Source organism: Thamnophis sirtalis, unplaced genomic scaffold (assembly GCF_051295495.1).
Source record: "Thamnophis sirtalis isolate CommonGarterSnake01/CBP01778 unplaced genomic scaffold, rThaSir2_p1.2 scaffold_5, whole genome shotgun sequence".
Lineage (NCBI taxonomy): Eukaryota > Metazoa > Chordata > Lepidosauria > Squamata > Natricidae > Thamnophis > Thamnophis sirtalis.
The window spans coordinates 113,629,434-113,654,773 of NW_028261385.1; the positions used below are offsets into that span (position 1 = coordinate 113,629,434).

Consider the following 25,340-nt stretch of genomic DNA (forward strand, 5'->3'; position numbering starts at 1 on the left):
CAGGCCAAGTGCCTGCAGATTTCTTGGCAAGATTTTTGGAAGTGGTTTAGGATTGAGGAAAAGGGACTGGCTTGAATTCACTCAACTGGTTTTCTGTTACATGTGCATATATTTTTTTCTTAATTTGCATCATGGTTTGAGTTGTCCCTGTTGAAAAAAGAACCTGAATCTTGAAGGGCTTACAATACCAGTTCAAGAATAATTTAAATCTTATGTGCGCCCTGTAATACCATAAAGTGTATTTGCTGATTTTTCTCTATTGTCTTCATTCCCCTCTTTTGCCTAAAATTTGGGTCAATATGAAAGGTTGGGGGGGAAATGATATTGCCATAGGTCTATACTACAGGCCACCCAACCAAGCAGAGGAAGTAGATGAACTTTTTGCTAGTCAGCTAATAAGGTATGTAGGAAGCACACCACAATAATAATGGGAGATTTTAACTACCCTGACATCGACTGGGAAACAAACTCTGCACCAAGTGGAAGATCCAACAGGTTCCTAACGAACCTAGCAGACAACTTTGTTTCCCAAAAAGTAGAGAAGGGAATAAGGGGATCAGCCATATTGGACTTAATTCTCACTAACAGAGAGGAAATGATAGAAGGTGTTGAAGCCATAGGAACCCTGGGGACAAGTGACCATGCAATATTGGAATTCAACATTATGCAATCACAAGTAGTAGAAGAAAGTCAAACTAGAGTCTTGGACTTTAAGAGAGCTAATTTCAATAAACTTGGAGCTTGGGAAGAATTCCATGGATGAGAATCCTCAAGGGGAAAGCAACTCAAGAAGTTTGGGAAATTTTGAAAAATGAGATTACAAAGGCCCAGTCTAGCACAATACCAATGAAGAAGAAAAATAACACTCCCAAAAGAAACCAACATGGCTTATAAAGAATTATCTGACAATTTGAAAGACAAAAAAGATAAGTATCAAAAGTGGAAAGAGGGGGACATAACTAAGGCAGAATATCAGCAAATAGCCTGAGCCTGTAAAAATGAAGTAAGGAAAGCTAAGGCTCACAATGAAGAAAGGCTTGACACAAAAGTAAAAAATAACAAAAAAAGCTTCCAACATGTTAAAAACAAGAAAAAAGTTAAGGAAACAATTGGTCCATTGCTGGGAGACAGTGGCAAGAAGGTGACAAGCAACAGGAAGAAAGCAAAATTATTTAACTCATTTTTTGCATCTGTCTTTACACAAAGGGAAAAAACAGTCCAACCTATCAAAAACAGCACCACAAAAATCAGATTAGGAACACAAATTGAAATAAGGAAGAAAGTGGTAAGTGAGCACCCGTCTACCCTAGACGAGTTCAAATCACCAGGACCAGACAGATTACACCCCAGGGTTCTGAAGGAACTAGCAGATGAGATCTCTCAGTGGTTCTGAGAACCACTGAACTATATCTTTCAGAGATCCTGGAGCACCGGGGAACTGCCAGAGGACTGGAAAAGAGCTGATGTGGTTCCCATCTTCAAAAAAGGGAAAAAAATAGATCCAGGAAACTATAGACCTATCAGCCTGACCTCAATACCGGGAAAGATACTAGAAAAGATAAGCAACGAATTAGCGAACACCTAGAAGTAAACAAAGTAATAGCCAAAAGCCAACATGGGTTTGTCAAAAACAGATCATGCCAGAGTAATCTTATTGCATTTTTTGACAAAGTGACAAAATTAGTGGACCAGAGGAATGCCGTCGATATAGTTTACTTGGACTTTAGTATGGCATTTGATAAGGTAGATCATAACCTACTACTAGATAAAGTAGAAGAATGTGGGTTAGACAGCATCACCACCAGATGGATTCGTAACTGGCTGACCAACCGCACTCAACGTGTAGTCCTCAATGGAACTGCATCTACATGGAGAGAAGTATACAGTGGAGTATCCCAAGGCTCTGTTTTAGGCCCAGTACTCTTCAATATCTTCATCAATGATTTGGATGAGGGACTAAATGGGGAACTCATCAAATTTGCAGATGACACCAAGCTGGCAGGAATAGCCAACACACCAGAAGACAGGCTTAAGATACAGAAGGATCTTGACAAACTTGAACATTGGGCACTATCTAATAAAATGAAATTCAATGGTGAAAAGAGTAAGGTTCTACATTTAGGCAAGAAAAATGAAATGCACAGGTACAGTATAGGTGGTACCTTGCTCAATAATAGTAACTGTGAGAGGGATCTTGGAGTTCTAGTGTACAACCATTTAAATATGAGCCAGCAGTGTGCAGCAGTTGCCAAAAAAGCCAACAGAGTTCTAGGCTACATAAACAGGGATAGAATCAAGATCACGTGAATTGTTAATACCACTTTATAATGCCTTGGTAAGGCCACACTTGGAATACTGCATTCAGTTTTGGTTGCCGTGATGTAGAAAAGATGTGGAGACTCTAGAAAGAGTGCAGAGAAGAGCAACAAAGATGATTAGGGGACTGGAGACTAAAACATGAACGGTTGCAGGAACTGGGTATGTCTAGTTTAATGAAAAGAAGGACTAGGGGAGACATGATAGCAGTGTTCCAATATCTCAGGGGTTGCCACAAAGAAAAGGGAGTCAAACTATTCTCCAAGGGTAGAACACCTGAGGGTAGAACAAGAAGCAATGGGTGGAAACTAATCAAGGAGAGAAGCAACTTAGAATTGAGGAGAAATTTCCTGATAGTTAGAACAATTAATCAGTGGGACAGCTTGCCTCCAGAAATTGTGAATGTCCCAACACTGGAAGTCTTTAAGAAGATGTTGGATAGCCATTTGTCTGGAACGGTATAGGATTTCCTGCCTAGGCAGGGGGTTGGACTAGAAGACCACCAAGGTCCCTTCCAACTCTGCTATTGTATTGTAAATTCTTGTGAAAACAGAAAATGTTACTGGTGAATCTGTTAATTATTGATCTGATCACCAATTGTCCAACCCTCTTCTGTTCCTAAAGACAGTCCATGGAATGTGCAACTCCAACTCCAGTGCTCAGCTAAGGTGGATACTTCTGATGAAGACGAAAAGGCGGCTCAAGAAACTTTCATCTATCAACCACAGAACACAAAACCCAGGAGCAGAGCATCCTCACAAGAAAATGTAAGTCATTCTGGAAATCAGGTAAATTGATATTGGGTAGCTTCTATGCTTCTATGCTATATTTTTCTCTTTTGGAGATTTGTTTTGAAAACTATGATAAGACTCAAATCAAAATGAAAGGACACCAAGGTGAAGAAAATAGGGAATAGTAGAACAAAACAATTACAGATAGCAGTATACAGGTAGTCCTCAAGTTAAAACCACAATTGGGATCAGCATTTCCATTGGTAAGCAAGGTAGTTGTTAAGTGAGTTGTGCCCAGTTTCATTATCTCTTTTTGCCACACTTGTTAAGCAAAGTCGATGAATACTAGTTTAGTGACTGGAAATGGAAAAGATTTAAGGAACCCTAGTTGAAGGTGAAAGACAAAGCACAAAAATCAATCAGTTGCTCAGTATTACATAATAAACCCAATTTTATTAACTATGAGTGCCAGCTCAGTGCAAATACAAGTACACCTTGACTTTTGACAGGTTGCTTAGCAACTGTTCAAAGTTGCTAAGGCTGCACAAAGATATGCCATGGTCACGTTTTGGGCCCTTGGCAACTCACTTTTATGGCCATTTGCAGCTTCCCATCTTTTTTTTGTCAGTTTCTGGCATTCACTTCCAGTTTCTGACAAAAAAAAACCTATCGAGGAAAATCTATTTGTTTAACAGCCACCACAAAAATGATCAAAAAATTACACGTGATACCTCAACATCAACCACAACGACTTACAGAACAAAATTCTAGGCTCATTTAACAGTTGTAAGTTGAAGAACACCTGTACAATAATTGTAAAAGTAGTGAAAGTAGTATCTGGGCTCAAAAATTGAAAGGGAAGCTAACCATAACCGTGAAATAAAGTGACATCTATTTCTTGGAGAAATACAGACAAAATTTAATATGTACAGATATTACTTTGCCTACAACCATATTTATTACCAAGACCATGATTGTTTCCTCAGAACACTTATTCAATATTATGTTATAATATTTTTCATGTATGGAAAAATGTGGAAATAAAGGTAACTCTTGATTTATAGCAGATTCGTGGCCTTCCCTGCCAGCTTCTTTACTGATTTCTGGAGAAGCCAACAAAGAAGGCTGCAAACGGCAATAATTTGCATCTGTTCTGATGCTGCAACTGATCATAAATATGAACTGGTTGCCAAAAGCCCAGACTATGATCACATGACCATGAAGTTGGTGGATGGATAGAACTCCAAGGACCAGTCATAACCATCATTTGGTTGGTGGTGTAACTTTGAACTATCACTGAACAAATGGTCATAGCTCGAATACTATCAATATAAAAATTCATTGGTTGAGTCCAAGCCATTATTTTACAGACAATGTTAACAAAAGTATGTTTCTCAACCACATAATGAATTAAATAATTTCTGGTGCTTTTATTTATCACTCGGATGACAAAACTTTTATATATTCAGAGGCAAAGAATACAGTTCATAGATTGAAATGGCTACAAGCTATAACCTCTTTCATGATTCTTAATGTTAATCTCATTCTTTGATATGCAGATATTTGTTGAATTTTAATGACAATATATATATATATGAAGAGCCACGGTGGCACAGTGGTTAGAGTGCAGTACTGCAGGCTACTTCTGCTGACTGCCTGCAATTTGACAGTTCAAATCTCACCAGGCTCAAGGTTGACTCAGCCTTCCATCCTTCTGAGGTGGGTAAAATGAGGACCCAAATTGTTGGGGGCAATATGCTGATTTTGTAAACTGCTTAGAGAGGGCTGTAAAGCAGTATATAGATCTGAGTGATAGATAGATAGATAGATAGATAGATAGATAGATAGATAGATAGATAGATAGATAGATAGAGAGAGAGAGAGAGAGAGAGAGAGAGAGAGAGAGACAGACAGACAGACAGACAGACAGACAGACAGACAGACAGACAGATGATAGATAGATAGATATAAATCTGCAAGAATAAATTTAATTGAACATAGATTTAATTGATCAATAAAACTACAAGATACAAAATAAATTTAGTATTTTATTGAAATAAAAGAAAATAATCTGCTTTCATTCTGAATACAACCCTTATTAGAAATGAGATGCAGAGTATGTTTGTAAATTAATTTTTGGAGTCATTATACATTTAAGTAAATGCTATCACAATGCCTTGGAACCAACACAACTCATATTCTCTGAAGTAGCCTGTGAGAGGAGTCACTGATGGTTATTCTCATGTCCAATCCGCCCAGAGACTGAGAAAGTTGAGGCCACTCCCCTCTACTTCTTCTGCATGGCTCCAGTTTAATCTTAGTCTCGGCCCGTAAGAGTACTGTTTTTGTTTGACTCTTCTGATTGAACTTCTTGTTTGAGAATTTTCCTATCCTAACTTCTCCCATCTCTTTCCCTATTGTTTCTCCTATGTGATTGTTGCTGGGCATAAGCAGGGCTTTTCCCAGGAGCTTTGGAGCCTTCGAGACCCCTGGCAACTCAGGGACAGAGACAACTCAAATCATGATGGTTGTTTGGGGGGGGGGTTGAAGCCGCGCAACAAGAGGCGCCTGGTGGCAGTGTAACCCCATTGCATCGGGGGATTGTTGGAGCTCTGCCGGTTCATCAAAGGTGCTTTTGAGGCAGAGCTCCTGGAGATTTGGACTGCGTGGTTGGCGGCCGCCATCTTGGAGAGGTGGCGGCTTCCAAGGAGACACATGTGGCTGGAGTGTGAGGATCGGCACTCTTCTCAATTCGCCACCAGCACTGTTCAGGGCCACTGTGAGTGCCGGAGGGGCATGGGAAAGGCAAAGCTTCTCCATGCATCGGAGATGGCCTCCTGCTGCGCAGCGCGTGGAGGAGATAAAGCCACAGATCGGGGCTCCACCTTGGCCACATGCACGAGGCATGGCCTGGTCGGGACGCTCGTAAGAAGCCCTAGCCAGCTGGAAAGGGCTAGTAGGACAAAAGGACTGCTGTGAGTACCTGCGTAGGCGGGGGATCAGGTGAGATGCAGATGCCACGAGGCGAACTGGAGCGGCTGCTCCAGGCTCTCTGGAGACTTCTGATCTCGATGAGGGAATTTGAGGGGAACTGTCTCTTCGGGCGGGAAAGGGCCCTAGGTCGGAAGAGCACCTCCGAGTCCTCCAGGAAGGAAGGTGCTCAGAAGCAGCAAACAGTTGGGAAGAGGACCACCAAGACTGCTGCAAGGAGGGCTAGAGATAGCATCAGCTCTTCATCTTCCAGGTCTCATTCGCTCCTGAAGATCACCGGTGGCTGAGTCCCTTTCTAGGTTTCCAGGTTCTCCCAGGAGAGATATCTCCCTGTCTCCATCTCTTTCACCTGAATATTCAGGAGGTCATCTGGCAGACCCTTTTGGCCGGCAGGCTGCTGGATCTAGTAGGCCAGGATTGGCTCCCCAGTCATCCATCACTAGGCCAGACTTGGAGCCTCCCATCCTTTCACCAATGTTCCCAGACATCCCAGAGAATTTTCAGAATGTTATTGCCCAGGCTATTGCTCAAGACATTGCAGCAGGGATGCAGCAGAAATTCCAGCCCTCTAGGTGGAGTTCGTCTTGTGGTACCCCACAAGGTCATCCAAACCAACCCGGAACCTCGACGGCTCAGGAGCAACGACCAGGTTCCCCTTCAATGGCTAGTGAAGGGTCTTGCTCAGATGAGGAGTATCATGAGGCATGCAGGCTTCCGGTGCCGGCTGGCATCACGGCACACTCCACTAGGAGTGCGGCCACGTCTGCGGCCTGGTCGACTCAGGCGCCCATCAAGGATATTTGTAGGGCGGCCACCTGGGCTTTGCCCTCGCCTCACCTTTCATCAGGCACTACTGGCTGGATGCTTATGCTTCAATTGAGCCTTCTTTCAGTAGGAGGGTACTCCAGGGAGTGCTGGACACTTGAGGGGCTCAGGCCCATTGATTCCCTCTCATGGACACCAAGCTTTGGTATGTCCCATCAGTGACATGCCCACAAGCTACTTTGGAGAATGTCAGTTCTGAACTGCATTTCTCTAAGTCCTGTGGGATGAGTCACTTCCCACCCTAGTTAGAGCGCCTTGCTGGCGTGAAAGGTCCTGAGCAAAACAGCCTTAGTGGCTGTTTTGGTCAGTCAGGATCCTGGTGTTGTCTTTCCTTTCCCCTTCCTTCCCAGGTTCTTCCTTGGAGCACTGACCTTCAATTAACTAACTAACGGATCTTTGATTCCATCCACCAAATTCCATCTTTGCTCTTTTCTAGTCATAAAAACAAACCTTATTTCATTTTATTTTCTTCTTTTTCCCTGCAAGTCCATGGATTTCATAGAAATGCTCATTTGGTGAAAGCCATTAATTTTAAAGTGTGTGTAGTTTTCGCCATGTGACCTACTATGGGGAGATCCTGGTGCACGATTAGCTTGACCTAAGACCTTGGAAAATGTCAGCTTTATAATCATCTTGAATAGGAGCATGACTTTAGACTAGAAAAATGGAGCCTTTTGAGAAAAAAAATATTTCCTCCCCCAGTTACAATACAATCGCTCATAAAGATTGGTTATTAATCATTCACGTGCTTTGTTTAATCAGATTAGGAAATTCATTTCTCCTAGGAAAGAAAAAGGGGAAGGAATTCTCTACCTAGAGATATGAAGCAACTTTGAGGAAAATCTTGTTTTAATAAAAATTGAGCAAAAAAATTATAATTCATTTTTGTATTCTATGGCTTAAATATTTCTTGAGATTAGTTATCATATATTTTAAGCATTAATTGGTTTAAATAGCCAACTGAATGAGAACATGTTTTTGACATGAACATCATTGCATTGAAATATGAAAAGCTCTAAGATGGTACTTACAAAGTATATGACCTTTTGATGAATTTATTTGACCAGTGATACAAATGACTCTGGAGAAAGTGTTTCAGTCAGAATCAAGCTTCTATTATATGCTTAATGGACCTCATAATTTAGATTTATGAGGAAAAAACAATCTTGTTTTTAGCTGCAGAAATATAGCTGCTAAGATTTAATGAATTGGGTTGAGGTAAGTCTATAATTCTATTGTTCCTGCTCCTTGTAATGTTGTTAGTCCTCATAATGTTATTAGTGTTTAGGTGTATGTAACCGTATTATTCACCATGTTCCTCATCTAGCTAAAAGCACCACAGGCAATTTTGCACTCCAGATGTTCATCAAGACCCTTTGACCAGAAAAGAGGAAAAAAAGACAAACCTCTTTCCTCATTCATGTTTTATTTTAAAATTAAATCTGTTAACCTTCCATTTTATAAATCTGTGTGAAGACCTGAGATCCTGGTGCGCGATTAGCTTGACCTAAGACCTTGGAAAATTTCAGCTTTATAAATAATTATTATTTAACATTAAAAGTGTGTAAATATAGCCTTAATGGATGTTGCCAGTAGTGTCAGCTAAATATCAAAAGTTGTTTATTGGTGTTTGTAGAGCAAGACACAAGATGCAAAGCTGGCTTGTTACCTGACAAAAGAGCATGTTATTTCTATCTTGCAAAGGAGAGCTCTTAATTAAGAGGTCATGTGCAAAAAAAAACCAAAATGGGAAATACATTTAAATGTGTATAGTCAATATATACAGCCTTCCTCCTTGACATTTATCTAATGGTTACATTCTGTTATTGTTAATTATTATTGTAGTATTCCAGCATTTTCCAAAATGTTTCTTTTCTATTCAATAAAATCGTGACGTTTAGTCCATCAAGGTTATGAGAGCTAGTATTGCTACGTATTTATTTATTTCTCCTTTAACTGCTAAGAAAAATTGTGGTGATGGGTTCTGTCCTTTGCTATCTTCGTTCTTCTCTCTTAGATACTTGAACTGAACAAACGCATCTCTGTTATTGAAAGTATGCTCAGCTGCCTTGAGGAAAAGATCCTAGTTCATTCTGAGAAGGTAAAATCAAAAACAGAGTTATACATACGCCCAGGTTGCTATTTACTCAGCTATGCTCAAGCAGCCTGATTTGACAGCAGGTCTGATTCTGGGCTGCTCTTTAATAGACCTAGATGCCAAGCTGCTCTTTATTCCTATCAGTGCTTCAACACCTTGCCCACTTGATTAGTGCAGAAGCCTCAGGGCAATTGTCTAGTTCCTTCTTCCTCTGAAGGCCAACATTCCAGGGCCAACATTCCTCAGTGCTGCTCACAGGCTTAACTAATTCTTTCAAAAAAGGGGGAGTTCATTTTTTAAACTAGTGAAGTAAGATGTTTTTATAGTATAAATAGAACACATCACCAGGGATGTGGAACAAGAGGTTCCAAATGTAGGTGCTTAACCCACTAAGATTTTCTGCCTCATTATGGATCTTTCATTTAAAGTAGATGATAGAGAAATATTGTACATTACTAGACCTCATTGTGGCATTTTTGCTGCTCATTGGAATGGATGTCTCAATATCTTGTGTAGTTAAGACAATAATCCAAACAGTAAATTGATCAGTTAATTCCTACTACATGGTGAGATTTAGGTTTCCTTAATCCCATGTTAAAAAGATGTTCATCTGTTTACTCATATGTATGTAGACTTAGAATAAGCCAGTTAGAACATATGATTGAGAATGACTTGTTTTTGTTTCACTAGCCTCTAGCTATTGATCCCTACATTGATCATAGCACAGAAGAGAAGGAACTGAAGAGAAAATTAGAAGAATTAACAAGTAGCATAACTGAAAAAGCTGTTTCTACTGATGAAGAAAATGCAGGAAAGAAGACCGAAGAATCCAAACCAGAAATTGATTCATCCAATGATGACCTTCCTCCTGATGCGAAGAAGGTATTGTCCTCTGTTTCATATGGTCTTTATTCTCCTTTCAACAAAGCTCTGTTCAGGCAACCACCTTGTAATGTGACCTATTTTCCTGTAAAATCCCACTCTTTGACACTTCATCCACAAAGACATCTATGTGTTCAGTGAGAATGTGTGGACCAAAAAAGATATTCTTGCTGAACATAGGGCTCTCTTTGTAGATTAGATCTCACAAGCTTAACTTTGAGGAATAGGGCTCAACCCTCTTGTGTCTATGGTTGATGTTAAGCCTTTTTGTAATGTGTTTGAGTTTATGTGTTTTGCTTGAAGAGTAACCAGCTTGCTTTGACTGTATAATTCAATTAACTCTGGCAATCTCAGTGTGGATTTTTTATAATATTACTAACAATTGAAAAATTCCATTTAATTTTTATTTGTTATAATACATTTTATTAAAAGTTTTAAAAAACATAAAAATTAACACAAATTAATGCAAAATAGAAGAAAGAAAGAAAAGAGAGAGAAGAAAAATGAGAAAACAAAAATGTAGAAAGAATAAAAAGAAACAGAAATAAGCTTCCAGTTTCCTCTGCTACAAATATATGTTTGATTACAAAATTATATTTAGTCTATGATTACAAAAAAACACCAAACCCCTTTTTCCTGTTATCTCCTTTTTCCCGTGAAAACTACAAGTCATAAGTCCATTTTTTCTGCAAATAGTCTATAAGGAGTTTTCATTCAATCATAGATGTAGATAATGTCTTTTTCTATCAAAGGAAGTTAATTTAACCATCTTTGCAAATTCCATCAACTCCATCAACTTAACCAATCATTGCTCCATCGTAGGTAGACATTTCTACTTTTGAGCATATATTCGCCTTATTGCAGTTTTCATATATATTTGTGTGTGTGTTTGTGTGTATGTATACATACACACACACACATACCATATTTTTCAGAGTATAAGACGCACCCCTTTTCCTCAAAAAAGAGGCTGAAAATCTGGGTGCATCTTATACATCGAATGCAGCATTTTTTGCCTCCAGAAGCCCCACCCCCTTTACCAAAATACCCTTATGGAGGCTTTCAGAGAGCTCCTGGGGGCTGGGGAGGGCAGAAATGAGCGAAAAATGGGCCTTTTGCCCCTCCCCCCAGTCCCCAGCAGCACTCTATAAGCCTCCATAAGGGTATGCATGCAATATTTTTTTTACAAAAACAGCCCCCCTTTCACAAAAAATGGGCTGTTTTTCTGCTCATTTCCCCCCCCCCCCGAGCACTCTGCAAGCCCCCCCCAGGCTATTCATGCCTTTAAAAAATGCCCATTTTCACGAAAAACAGGCCATTTTTGGGAGGTTTGCAGAGTGCAAAAACTTTTTTTTTCCTTTTAGAAAACTCTTTAACTGATTGATGAGAATTACATTGATCAAGTGCTGTGTCAGCAGAAACAAAGTCTTAGGTGCTGCAGATTGTCAGCAATTTCCTTCTCCAGCACATGGATAAATATACCTGGAAACATCTACCTACCTACCTACTCTCTTTCTCTCCCTATCTATCTACTGTATTCCTCTCTCTATTTCTCTCTCTCTATCCCTCTACCTACCTACCTACACACTCACTCTCTCTCCCTACCTACCTACTGTATTTATCTATCTTTATTTCTCTCTCTATCCCTTTATCTACCTATCTACCTAACTACTCTTACTCTCTTTCCCTACCTACCTACTGTATTTCTCTCTCTTTCTTTCCCTCTCTATCCCTCAGTCTACCTACCTACTTTTTAAAAAAAAATTGTCTCTTCAAAACCTTGGTGCGTCTTATACTCCAAAAAATATGGCATATGTTGCATTTGTGCTGATAAATAAATAAAGGGAGACTAGTATAGATCTATTTCAAGCTATTTAGTTCTCATCAGCTAGCCACACCCCTACTGGGATTCGAACCTGGGCTGTTTTTACATGTTAGGCAGTTGTACTAGCCTCTAAGCCACAAGCTCTCCTCCCTTATCAGCTGAGCCAAGGAAATAATTAAGTGTTATGTCAAAACACCTGGTATGCCCAAATATGGGAGGGAGCATGCTGCTTCCCTTTTGCCTTTCAACTCCACCCTAGGAGCCTTCCAGGCAGAAAATATATTCCTGCCATATTTATATACGTATCAAAAAAAGGTTTGGCCTTTTTACATGTCCATCAAACATAATAAAATTTCCTTTCATGTTGTTCACATTTCCAGCAAAGATTCAAAGCACCTTCAAAGCACAATGTTCAAACCTTTCAGTCATATATTTCCCATTGTTCCATTTATATATTTTAACTGAAGTTTTTAGCTCATTTTTATCATACATTCTTTCACTTTTTATTTATTCCATACTCTGAAAATGGCCTGCCTGACATAATGATTTTTATCTACATTCATCTTAGCTTTGTCATATAATAAATATCCTTACACCCAAATCTAAAATCATGTCCTTAACTCCAATAACTTCTATTCCTTAATACACACTCTTTTATCCAAACTGCACATCAGATAGCAAAATATAATTTCAAATCTGTTAGACCCACATTTCCTTTGTATCTGAATGCGTTTAACTTTATATTTAATTTGGGTTTTCCCACCTGCCATACACATTTCCCCAATAGTGACAATTGTAATCAGTCCCATCTTGACATACCATATTTTTCGGAGTATAAGATGCACCTTTTCCCCCCTAAAAGAGCATGGAAATGTTGGTACGTCTTATACACCAATGCATCTTATAGTCTGAAAAATATGGTATATTTTTTAACTTTATTAAGTGCTTAATATAGTTATTTTGAAATAATATAGTGTTTATATTTGTGATAGTTATATTCAAATATTTTATCTTTTAAATCTTAAAAAATCCATTTTATTAATTTTATTTAATTTTTTATCTTCATATTTTTGTTAACTACTTTGGCTTTTTTAAAATTAATCTTAATACCAACTAATGCCCCAAATTTTTCTAGCTTTCTCATTAAAAATTCAATTCCTTTTACAGAGTTTTCCAAAATTCATCCACAAAAGTTCTCTTATGACTCTTTACATCTTTATGTCTATAATTTGTGTCTCTATTCAATATTTCAAGAACTAAAATATTGTTTTGAAAACTTTCTTGTATCTATTCTTAATTTTTTGCAAATAGTTCTTAAATCTAAATTGCCCTTGTTGGGTTGTTTGTTGTTTTTGTAATCTCATAAAAAGGTTTAACTCACTGCAAAAATTTATCTTTGCTGCAGAAGAAGTATTTCTTCATCTGTAATTAATTACTTCCTGGAATTATTAAGAAGTGGGGAAAAGCAAGGTTTTAATGTCCATTTCTGCTCTAATGCAGTTATAGGTTTCCCAGCATCTCAGCTCTTGGAATGACTGCAAAATCTTTTCCATTTCTTCAGTTAGCCCTGAAGAAACTACGGTCCATAGCACACATAATTTATCTCATCTTCTCTGATTCAGGAAGATTGTGCTGAGTAATATATGCATTCTAGTCAGAGTTCACAGCTGTGGGTGCTGTCTAGCCAGCAGCCTACTATAATTTCCCATCAGACATTCCAAAAATCCATTTTATTTTAATCACCATGTATACAATATAGTTTTTAAATCTAATTCCTGTGTTCCAATTTATCATTGGGAAATCCATGATCCTGCTCTTTACTTTGTAAAATTGAATAGCAGCCAAAAATGCTCAGGGAATGTCTTTTCAATTATTTCCCTTTACTTCTTTAGCTGTGAAATTGTTCATTCATTGCAGTCTAAGAGTGGAACTTCAAAACACACTGCTTTCAACCCAGTTAACTTTCTGGAATCAAAATGAACAGGATTGTGTAAAACCAAAGCAATAATACATAGTAACCCTTCTGCAGCATAATTTTTAAAATGCTAGTCAATTGCCTTGCTTTACCCATTAGTCAGGATTTGCCAAAGCAACATTATTTACTATTACTACTTCAAGCCACAATTAATGAGGTATTTTCATCTTTGATTCCAGGAATCTGTGGCACTTGGCACTTTGGCAACATTTGTTTCTGATTACAGTAGAATGAGATTTAATTGTAGGATGGAAGAGTCTCTGTATCTTTATTACTTCCTAGCCTTTCAGTATATGCTCATCTTTTTGAAATAATCTATTAACAAAATATATATGCATGCTTTTGAGTTCTAATGGTCTTTCTCCCTATTGCTGATGTTTCTAATTAACAGCTTTAGCATATAGAAATTGGTCTTGGCTTAGGCTATCCATTAAGGAAAGGCTATTGTCTACCCTGCCACTAGGTAGAAGAAACATTTTTCTTCTAGAGATATTTTACATTACACCTCTGTCTTGTGGAAATATGATAAGAAATTTGTTGTTATTTTTAAACGTATAAATCCCTTAGAACAGAGGTGTCAAACTCAATTTCATTGAGGGCCACATCAAGGCTGTAATTGACCTTGGGAGGCCTGGAGGGGCCTAGCCAGCTTGATGCCACTCACTGGGTGTGGCCAGCTGGGTAGGCGTGACCAGCTTGGCGACACTCCCCAAATGTTGGCATGTTTCCTCGTTGCATGGGTAGACCGGGGCGAAGCAATGCAGGTCGGCCCCTTACATTTTCCAGGAGAGCCCCAAGGGCCGGATCCGACCACATCGTGGGCTAAATCCAGCCCATGAGCCTTGAGTTTAACATCCCTGCCTTAGAAGTTAAAGCAGGTTCTGCTGCACAGCACTCACATCATTGCTGCATTCCAGTTCTTTAGGACTCTTGAAGGAGAGGAAAGGGGGAAAATATGTCAGGCAATTCAAAATGCTAATCTGAATTTAGCTCAGAGTCTATGGTTCAGAGTCTGTGACTCATTTCTGAATACATAGATGATTAAAAAGTCTGTCTGCACTAGCAGTTCATTAATATTTTCCTTCTCTCTGATTTGTCTTATGCTCAAGATTATGGCCAGTCTTGACAAGGATGTGACATTCATTCATTTAGACATCTTACATTGATGACATAACATTGTTCCACGTTAACTTAAAGGAATTCTTAAAACTTTTCTGTGATTATTGTATTGTGACTTTTACATCTTCCCTTAGTTCATTAATCATGCTTTATTCCCATTGCAGTTGTAAACTGATGTGAATATGGACAGTGAAAGAGAAAGGCAATCATTTTGGAGCATTGAATAAAAAGCCAACTATACTGGCAGTTAAGGCTTTCAGCAGCAACTGTTACAGCCTATATAGTCTTCTCAGTAATTACAGTCTTACAATAGACACAGCTTTCAACAACTTATTAACTTTGATCATTCATCCCAGTAGAGGCTCTGCAAATTGCAAAAGCAAGATGGACTTCTGTATCTTTATCTTTGTTTCTGTCTCCTTCAAAGGACTTGGTTTATGAACAGGTGGGCTGTAGCCCTGAAACATGTGCTCTATGAAAACTAGACATGAAAAGGTTCTGAAGAATGGATATAAACTGTTCTGGCCTTCCTGAATTCACCCAGAATCTCAAGATATGGAAAGAAGGCAAAGCAACTAGAAAACAGTTGTTAAGCCAGGCTCATCAATCTATTAATGATTATATCGAAGGCATTGTTAAACTACTGCTGACTGACTATATTACAAAATAATACATAGAAGCCTAGTGGAGATATGCAGAACAAAGCAAATTCTAAGACATGGTTTTAAAAATTCAGCAAACTAAATGAACATAAAAGTGAAGGTAGTATGCTTCAAATAAGACACTCTGACTTGAATTCTCTTGTTGATGGCCTGGAGCTGCCATTCAGGGGAGAAGACTGGGCCAGCTGCCAAGACTCACTGTCCCACCTACACAAACTGAAGAAATTCATGCTAACAATCCATGATTAATTGCCGGGTGATTTCGCTCTGGGTCACAAGGGTGCGGCTTATCTTAATTTCCAGTGTAGCTATAAAAAGTGGTGGAAAGCACAGGGTCGCTCGTGCCGAAGGAAGAATACAAACTGCATTTCAAACCATTTCTTTGTTTGACTAGTTTCATTATCCCTTCGGAACCTGACAGTTACTTTACTGGCACTCATTAAGTAAATGCTATCATTCCATTTCCTGTAGTTTGGTTTTCATTGTTTTCTGGACACATCAATTTGTTCGTTTATCAGCATGTCTTTGTGAACTTTAGTTCTTCCACTTGCCTCATGAGTACAGAGATTACAGCCAGAAGGAAAATCATTGAGAGTAGCAGAAAGGCTCTTCTTCTTGCACTGGGAAATTATCTGAGGACTGGAAAAGAGCTGATGTAGTTTCCATCTTCAAAAAAGAGAAAAAACAAATGCAAGAGACTACGGACCAGTCAGCCTGACATCAATACTTGGGAAGATCCTGGAAAAGATAATCAAAAAACAGATTTTCGAACATCTAGAAGCAAGGAAAATTATACTCAGAAGCCAACATGGGCTTGCCAAAAACAGATCATGCCAAACAAATCTTATTTTATTCTTTGACAAAATGACTAAATATGTACCAGCGAAATGCTGTGGAGATAATATATTTGGATTCCATTTCATTCAATAAAGTAGACCACAACCTACTTCTTGGTAAGCTAGAAAAATTTGAGATAAACAGCATTACCACTAGATAGATTTGTCACTTACATAGATTTGTGGCTTACAAACTGTACTCAATGAGCAGTCTTTAATAGTACTACATCTATATGGAAGGAAGGAAGGAATTGGATACCACAGAGTTCTGTCTTAGACCCAGTACTCTTCATTATCTTCATAAATGACGTAGATGAGGAAATAGAAGGGGAACTCATCAAATCTGCAGATGACACTAAATGGACTAGAAGACCTCCAAGATCTCTTCCAACTCTATTCTGTATTCTTACCATCTCTCCATTCCAATAGAAAGTCCCAAGAATAGGAGGTCAACAGTGCTGCCAATTTCCACAGGTTCTTTTCATTCCAAAGTAAATATTTAAAACCCAAATTTGCTAATATTTGCTAGTATTATTGTACAAAATATCAATAAATAGTATCTTCCAAGATGTAAGACAATTACTTTAAAATGCTACAGAGTAGCAGAGCATGCCTTTGAACACTGATCATTATTTGCAATTGATGTTTCAATTAGCTACATTAGCTATATAAAGATAATAACATTTAAATCCTTTTCATCAAAGCTAAATCCACACAGTTATCTTGTAGTATAGAGCGAAGCATCTGTCAGTTCAGCGTCATATTGATCATTGGAGGAACGTGATTCTTAAAAAGCTAGCTGGACCACACAACTAGTTATCTTCATTGAATGAGCAGCCACAAGTTAAAGCACAGTGAACGCCATCAGAAATCACATCAAGACTGAAGAGCACAAGTTTATGCTGAACCCAAGAACCCATCCTTGCCATTAATTGTGGACTTGTTTGTTGTTGTTTTTTTAAAAAACCTGAAATAGAAAGTGTGTGTGTTTTTCAATCTGATCACAGTTCACATTCTGACACATGGTTTCCTAAAAGAACAAGTAATATGCAGATTTGCATACTGGTAACACTGAAACTGGAGTGATGAATGCTCCTGTGCTGCTTTTGGAAAAATGGGAGAGTCTGTCACTGACATGAGCTGGTCAGAGTGGATGGTGTCAGCATGCTTTCAAATGACTGTTTTCTGGGTTGTACGAGAAGGAAGCAGGCACTTAAGACACCCTAAGTTTTAGCAAAGTACCATTTTTTTCTCCTGAAGATAAAGTTAGGCCTGTTATGTGTTCATGGTAGTCACTTTTCCCAAACACTGTCCGTAATCAGAAAAGTACCCCACCCAGAGTTTTAGCAGCTTGGAGGAGCCTATAAATCCCATACATAAATGAACCTCTATTCTCTGTGAAGGACAATCCATACATCTAAAATATTGTTCTTTGTTGCTATGAGGATTTAACTGTGTTGCAGAACAAATTTAGGCAGGTAACAAATAACTACTTAAAGCTTATTTTAAAATAATAATAAAGGTGGTTTTTTTAGAACCCCACTTGCAGCCCCAGAAACCATGACCTGTTGGCTCTTCCTTTAAGAGATAATTATTTGTCTTCCCAGTCGTCACTGTTCTCCTTAAGATTATCACACACACTCCCCAAGCCATGCTGCAACCCCGCATGCCCACGTTGGCACCACCATTGCACATTCATTCTCACTCCTGTGCACTCCTTCCAACCCACACAACACTGCTCAGCAGCCTTCCAAATCCACACAGCACCTGCCATGAAGTCTCTTGCACCCCAGGCAACTTCCCTGACCCAATGTAGCATCTCTCACCTTCCCCCATTACTCTCCCCAACCTAAGTGCCACCTCTTGTACAACCAGCCTATGTGCCACCTCCCACACATCTCCCTCCCTCCCCCACTTGCAGCCATTTACCTGCTTGCCACCCTGGTGCTTTTGATTTCCTGCCAACTTCCCAATTGACTTTCATTATAGGAAGCTGACGGAGCATTGGAAATCACATGTCTGTGGTAGCATGGGAGTACTGAAGTGACCATAGTTTTGTGAAATATCAATCCCATGAAGTCATGGATTTTAGACTCCTTCTTTAATTTGGCAGATTTGAGCCAACGATGCCCCATTTTGCCCAGTTGAAGGTCAAGCAGACGCAAAAGTTTTAGTAGCATATGCATTTATGTTACTCTGTCACGGTGCATAAAATGAACTCCATATTTAGCAATGTGCATCTTGGGATGGTATTTGATTTCAGCGAACCCTTTGATGTTATATTTATTCTTCTTATTTGCCAGCATTTATTAAATAAAAATATAGCATTCCAGTTTATTGATTCCTGTTGGCATTTGCCCATTAATCTACAAACTAGGAACTTGATGTATGTTTCAAATCTGAAAATGGATACATTTTTAGCCTGAAAAATTATGGAGCTTGTAACTTTGATATTTCAATAATCACAATCATAAAATAGATGAAGAAGATAAGTATTACTATAACCCCTTTTCAAAGGCAGTCAGTCTCCTGAACCAGTGTGTACCCTAGCATTTGCATTGATCAAAGAAGAGTCCTTAGTATCTCCGTCTTCAGTTCTTAGTATCTCAGGCAATGGAATTGATTAAAAACCTCTGTGTGGTAACTTTAAGGAGCTGAAGAAGCAACAATATGATGTAACAGAAGAAGCCTCCTATGTCCAATTCTTCAGTGAAAATTCTATTCCTGATAGAACTAGTTTTCATGTAATCATATTATCTGTTTTGTAACTAACTGCAGAAGCTAGATTTGGACCAGTTATACATTTTCTTTATTAAAATACAAGAATATACAAAAGGAAGAGGATTTATGCATGGAAGATGAGAATGTTGGTTTTTTTTACCTTTACATTGATTTACATTACATATGGTCAAATTGGGGCAAATATGGTTTCTCTATTACTGTCTCTACAGGTAGTCCTCAACCTACAACCATAATTGGGACTGGATTTCATGATCATAAGTTGAGACACTTATGTGATTGGATGCAGTTTTATGGCTTTTTTGCAGCAGTTGTTAACCAAATCACCACAGTATTTAAGTGAATCTGTGGTTGTAAGTGCAAACGCATTCTTTTTTTTTTTTTTGTAAAAGTTGTTTATTTTTAAACAAAGACAAACAGAACATAAAACATAAAACCTTCATCAATTACATATAGCATGTCATTTGGTTACAGGCTTTTGTGCATTCTTTCCATAATCACCACTTTCAGTTGTATTTAAAATCACAAATTATCCATCAAAATATACATAGATATATTATTACCATGGTACATCATTTGTTCAGTTATAATTGTTATTCCTTCATTTTTTTAAAAAAAATTCTAGGTATTGGGTTCATATATATACCAACATTCCATTGCATCATTCTTAGTCTATTTAATAATAATATGCCTTTATAATATCACCTATATCATTCTTATTATTTTTACAGCATAAAAAATTATCTAACATTTTTCATTTCCATGTGTTTTTTTTCTAACCACTGATAAGAACAAATCGCATACCTTATAAAATTGTTCATCTTCTTGTTCTCTAATTTCAAACGTCAATTTACTCATTCCAACAATAAATCGTGTACTTCTACTATCAGTAATCTAGAATTCCTTAATGTTATCCATTCTTTAATTCACATTAAGCTTGTTGCCTGATGATATAATTCCCAGTTAGGCAGACCTGAACCCATTCTTCTGAATGGGAGGATTTTGCCCGAAACTGGCAAAAAAGGTCACAAATTGCAGTCACATGATCACTACAACCAGTTGTAAAGGCAAGCCAATTGCCAAACCATCAAAATGCAGTAATGTGATCACAGGGAGGATACGGCATGACATTTTACAATGGCTAGAAGTGCTTTACACACATGTTCTGGGCCCGTCTTAATTTCAAATGGTTGTTAAGTGACCAGTTATAAGTTATAGGTAGTTCACCAATAGCAGTGCATTTACTTTTGCTGTCTAACTTGTCATGTACTGATGGATCATAATGTCTTCTACTCCCCAATGATCCTTTCCCTTCTTGTTTTTTTTAATAATTTTATTTTTATTTTTAAAACAGACAAACAAGACATGTAACATAAAAACATCTTCAGTTACGTACAGTGTGTCAATTGGTTACAAGGTTTTTGTGCATCCTTTCCATAATCATCATTTAAACTTTATATAAAGTCACATATTGTCAATCAAATATATTTGTATACATTATTATTATAGTACTTCATTTGTTTGACTATCACTATTGTTTCTTCATTTTAAGCGAGGTATTATAAATATGGGTTCATTTATTTTATAATAATTCATATCATCTTCAATATATCCAATAATAAAGTATTTTTATATCCTATCCTAAATCATTCTATTATTTTAGTATTGGTAACATTCTCTAATAATTTTCAATTCCATGGTTGTTTTTTTAATCTAACTACTTGGTAAAATAAATCCCATATCCTATAAAATTGTTTATCTTCTTGGTCTCTAATTTCATATGTCAACTTACTTGTTTCAGCACATTCCATTCCATTATTCGTATCATCAATCTAATACGTATACAATTATGATTATTAAACATTCATTGAGTATAGCTATTATTACATCCTTTTTATGTGAAGCATACTAAATTTAAAGTAATTTTATATTATGGCATTTCCTTACATCATCCTTACATCATCCAGTATTACATCTTTATATTCTACGCTATATAGAATTGTTTATCGTTTATATAAAAAAAAAAGCTTTCCAACATCATCTCCATAGTCCTCACATGCAGTTTATATAAAATTTTATATTATCAAGCTAGTATATATAAATGCATTATTATCATTGTTAATCATTTATTTGACTATAACTATTATTACTTTGTCTTATACATAATAATCAAAGTTTAACTAAGTTTAACTTAATTTTATTGTGGCATTTCATTTCATCATCCTGTATCCTTCCAATAGTAGTGCAGTCCAATATCTCTTGCCATTTGTAGAATCTGTATTCTAAGTGTTTTCTTGATAAGTCTTATGTGGACTTATGTGGCAACTTGTTGTTCATTGCATATCTTGTAAAGACTCGAAATCCTCCATCTGTTCCTTCCATCAGCTTGCCTTTAGTTCTCACTAGTGCTTCTGCCAAAATTACTATAATTGTTTCTGCCAAATTTTCTCCTCTTTCAGTATTTCATCATTTCCCTCCACTCTCAGTTTGCTGTCAATATCAACAATTTTCTTATCACCTTGTTCATATTTTTCTGCAATTTTTTGAACTCTGTCCTCAAATTTCATCATTATTTTGTAAGTATACTCAACTCTTCCCTCCCTTCTTTCTGTATTTTGTTCTATAATCTCAAGTCTCTTCAATTCTCTCTGTGCTTATTAGTACTTTTTGAATTTCGAGCATAATTATTTGCAATGTTAATTCCTTTTCTTCTTCATGCTGTACCATTTTTCCAGATTGTAAACACTGCCACTAAGACATCCAAGGCATTTTGCTAGGTTTCAGACAAATTCAATGTAATCTTTCAAGTCAAGGCTTTCTCTTTACTCCAGAGAGCACCTGTATAAAGAAAACGTGTTTTCCCACTGTCCCTTTCAGTAAATAAAGCCAATAGCCTTGAGATATCAGATGTTACCAAGCCTCTAGGTGGCAGTGTTACTTTTCTCTGCTTTTACCTCTCTCTTTAAGTTTCGAGCTCAGGAAGAGAAAAAAATGCTTAAAAGTTATGATCCAGCTGAGCCTTGAGAGGGAAGAGATTTTTAATCCACAAATACAAAAAATGGGAAAAATAGAAGAAGGGGAAAAAAAGACCAGTCCAATTTAAAAGTAAGAGGCATTTGTAAAAATTCCATCCATAAAAAGAAATGAAATTAAAGAGAAAAAGATAACACAATAGTTTTAATCCAAACTTGATTCGCCGCTTGCTTTCTTCTGTCTTCGATTTTAATTTAACTAAGTCTTTTTGGGTATTCTCTTCTCTAATATTAAAGTTTTTCTCACCATTTTGACACACTCTCCTGCTCTGCTTCTGTTTCAGGCATCTGTCCCAACCTTTTGCAGCGTCAATAGCTGCTTCTCTTGTAGCCAGAAAAAAGAGTTTCTCCTGGATCGATCAGGGGCTTTGCGATGCCCCTGAGATCAGCAGGACGTGCCCTTCTCTATCTCCATCTCTACAGGACGGTTTAGGTCCAAAAAGGACCGTCCAACAGCAGAGATATCGACAGCAATCCTGGAGCTCCAAGATTGCATGTCGTGTCGACGTCAGCCCCGCCTTCACTTTTCCTTCTTGTTTTGATTGCTTACTTTCAATATCTAGTTGCCAAGTGATGAGAGGATGGTCCCTATTTATTTAAACAAACTTTGGCTATCAAGGTCACCAGATGATCTATGACCGGGGTGTCAAACTCAATTTCATTGAGGGCCCCATCAAGGTTGTGTTTGACCTCAGAGGGGGGACAGGGAGACATGACCAGGGTGTCTGGCAGCTTGATGTCACTTGTGTTGGGGGGGGGGTGGTACGAGTGTTCTGCAAGCAAAAATGGCCCCCCAAGCTCCATTTTCAGCTGCAACGGCTTCTACAACCCTCTACCAGTGAAAACAGCTTGGGAGGGCTGCCCGTGACCCTTCTGAGCTCCATTTTTGTTGGCACAGGCACCACGGGCCAGTCTTTTGATGTTTTCAGGGTAGCCTCGCAGTCTAAGCACTCTGCAAGCTGGAGCCAGCCCCTGGGCCTTGAGTTTGACACCCCTGATCTATGATTTCAACTCCCTTAAAAATAAACTATATATACAAAACCAGATAAAAGCAAGTTCTACTGCCCCGTCTTAATTCTGATGGGGTCATAGGCTGTAGGCAAGATCATTCCTCTTAATTGTCTTCTTTAACAAGGCTTTTCCTGTCAGGTAGGCAGGAGCATAGGTTTGATATGAAAGCCCCCTCTGCAGAAAGCTTTTTATGTAATGAATCATCACATGGTGCATTAAGCGAGTTGTTCTGAAAAGCATTTTCACAAAACAATAGTGATTTTGTTGGTCCAAAAATATTTATTTCCTTATTCCAAAAATTAATCTGTTGGGACTGTTCCAGCCCAGTTCAGAAGAAAGGCAATGTGAGGCAAGGCTTACTCCTATCCTTATCACCCACCAATTATGTATTCATGGCACTGTCTAAATGTGTAATAAGATGAATTTGAATTTTTTGGGGAAATGCTTGATTTCAAATTCAAATAGCCAGAAACTATTTGAGATACAATATAAATTTTAACATATACTGTTAATTCAATATATTAAGGCAAACACATGATACTACCTTATGAAATAAAATTTCATATTTTATACCAATACTTACACAAATACAATACTTCAGTGTTGAGTTTAAAGTCTAAAAGTGTTATATGTGGAATGTGTGAATTCTCATATACTTTCCCAGTTCCATTCCCCCACCGCCTTGGACATCTCCTTCCTGAGACCAACTGGCTTTCTCAAGAGCAGACCGACCCAAATAAAATGTACTGTACTAAATATGATAGTCACCATGAACAGTCCCTTCATATCTTCTGCTTCTGGGACAAAAAGTGCTTGTCACACATAAGCCATTACCCTAATGAGAGCTTTTCACTTGTGCTTTGAGGTAGTGCCTTTGTCCCTGCTGTATTCTGCAGAAGCATTATCCAGGATCAATGTATTATCTGGGTGTTAGTCTTCCTCAGGTTAAGAGTCCTCCATGGATAACAAACCCTTTAATTAAAGCAACCACACACCTTCCTGCTTCCCATTTCCCTTTCCTGCACACAAAGTAACTCTAGTTGAGCATAAAATCTAGAGGTCACTAGCCAGGGCTTTTTGTGGCATACAGCCAAAGCACTTGAGACCCATTAACAACAATGTAGAAATCCCTGAATATCTTCTTGAAAGGATGAAGATGTTGGATGATGAATCGATCTTCTACGGAGCTTGAGAAATAGGAAGCAGGTGCCTCAAACCTAGGAAGTATTAGAAAGAAATGTATGAAAGCACAACTCTGTCTCCCCTGGCCCCACAAGTTGTCACTGAAGTATAAGTTACAACTGATACAACTAATAACAAATAAGTTGGAAGTATTAGTATCAGCACATTTGGAAAATTGGAGGAGGAAATACTAATTAAAAATAAGTTTTAATCTTTTGAATTTACTAGGTTGTCTTATTCAAACAATTCTTAACGTTTATCCCATCCTGTGCAGCATAGATATAATAAAGTCTATCACATAGGTGTGAAATTCCCAGAAGATGACCTAATTGCGTTTGAACTTTACCCCTCTATCTCCACCTTTCTGTATGCATCATAGATCATATTCATGAACTAGGTTGTAGAAATATGAGATCCAACTCTGGCCGAAGGTATGCATGGAATCCTTCAAATGCCAACCTGATAATAGTCATGGCAATGCTTTACAAGTTGACAATAGCTTTCTTACCAGATATTCTGGGATATGTAAATTGTTGCAGTGTAGGATGAGTTGGGATTCACATTTGCCATAAGATTCAATTCTGTTCCCAATACAGCAACTTGAAAAATACTCTGCTTCACTTCAAAGCAATTTGGTAGCCACCCAAATCTTAGTTGGAAATCAAAAAGTTTTCATCCTATTTCTGCTAACTAGAAATTAACAAATGATTATAAGCCTTTTTTCTGTTTGATAGAATTTGATTATACTCAAAGGCAAGAAAGAAAAGTAATTTCTAAAAAAAAATCATTTTTCTGAGATATCAGAGAAATTAATAATATACTGAAATATAAATATTTACATTTTTATTTGTTTTGAAAAAAGAACTATTAATAACTGTTCTTCGTGAGTACACAGGCATATACTTATAGAAGATGACTTTTTAAAGTTTCATATGATAAAAATGCAGATCATTTAGTGCAAATACTGTGGTTACAATTGTGGGAGTGATTCCCAAACCAATGAGCATAATCACATGATGTAAATGAAACGTAATAATAGTTATCTAAGTTTGCTCTGGCTCTGTTCATTTTTCAGGTGCTACTTCCAATATGACATTCAAATGAGAAGTGTGTCAG

At 37.7% G+C, this 25,340-nt stretch overlaps 1 protein-coding gene across 3 annotated transcripts in view; it reads left to right on the plus strand.

The window, feature by feature from the left end:
- MLPH (melanophilin) overlaps positions 1 to 25,340 on the plus strand; it is a 79,441-nt gene that overhangs the window by 38,861 nt on the left and 15,240 nt on the right. For 2 of the 3 annotated variants that reach the window (XM_087716598.1, XM_087716596.1), the window contains 3 exons: positions 2,941 to 3,083; positions 8,881 to 8,964; positions 9,652 to 9,843. In XM_087716598.1, coding sequence (XP_087572724.1) covers positions 2,941 to 3,083; positions 8,881 to 8,964; positions 9,652 to 9,843 — 419 coding nt within the window. The remainder of the gene's footprint in view (positions 1 to 2,940; positions 3,084 to 8,880; positions 8,965 to 9,651; positions 9,844 to 25,340) is intronic. The other variant, XM_087716597.1, reaches the window with a different exon arrangement.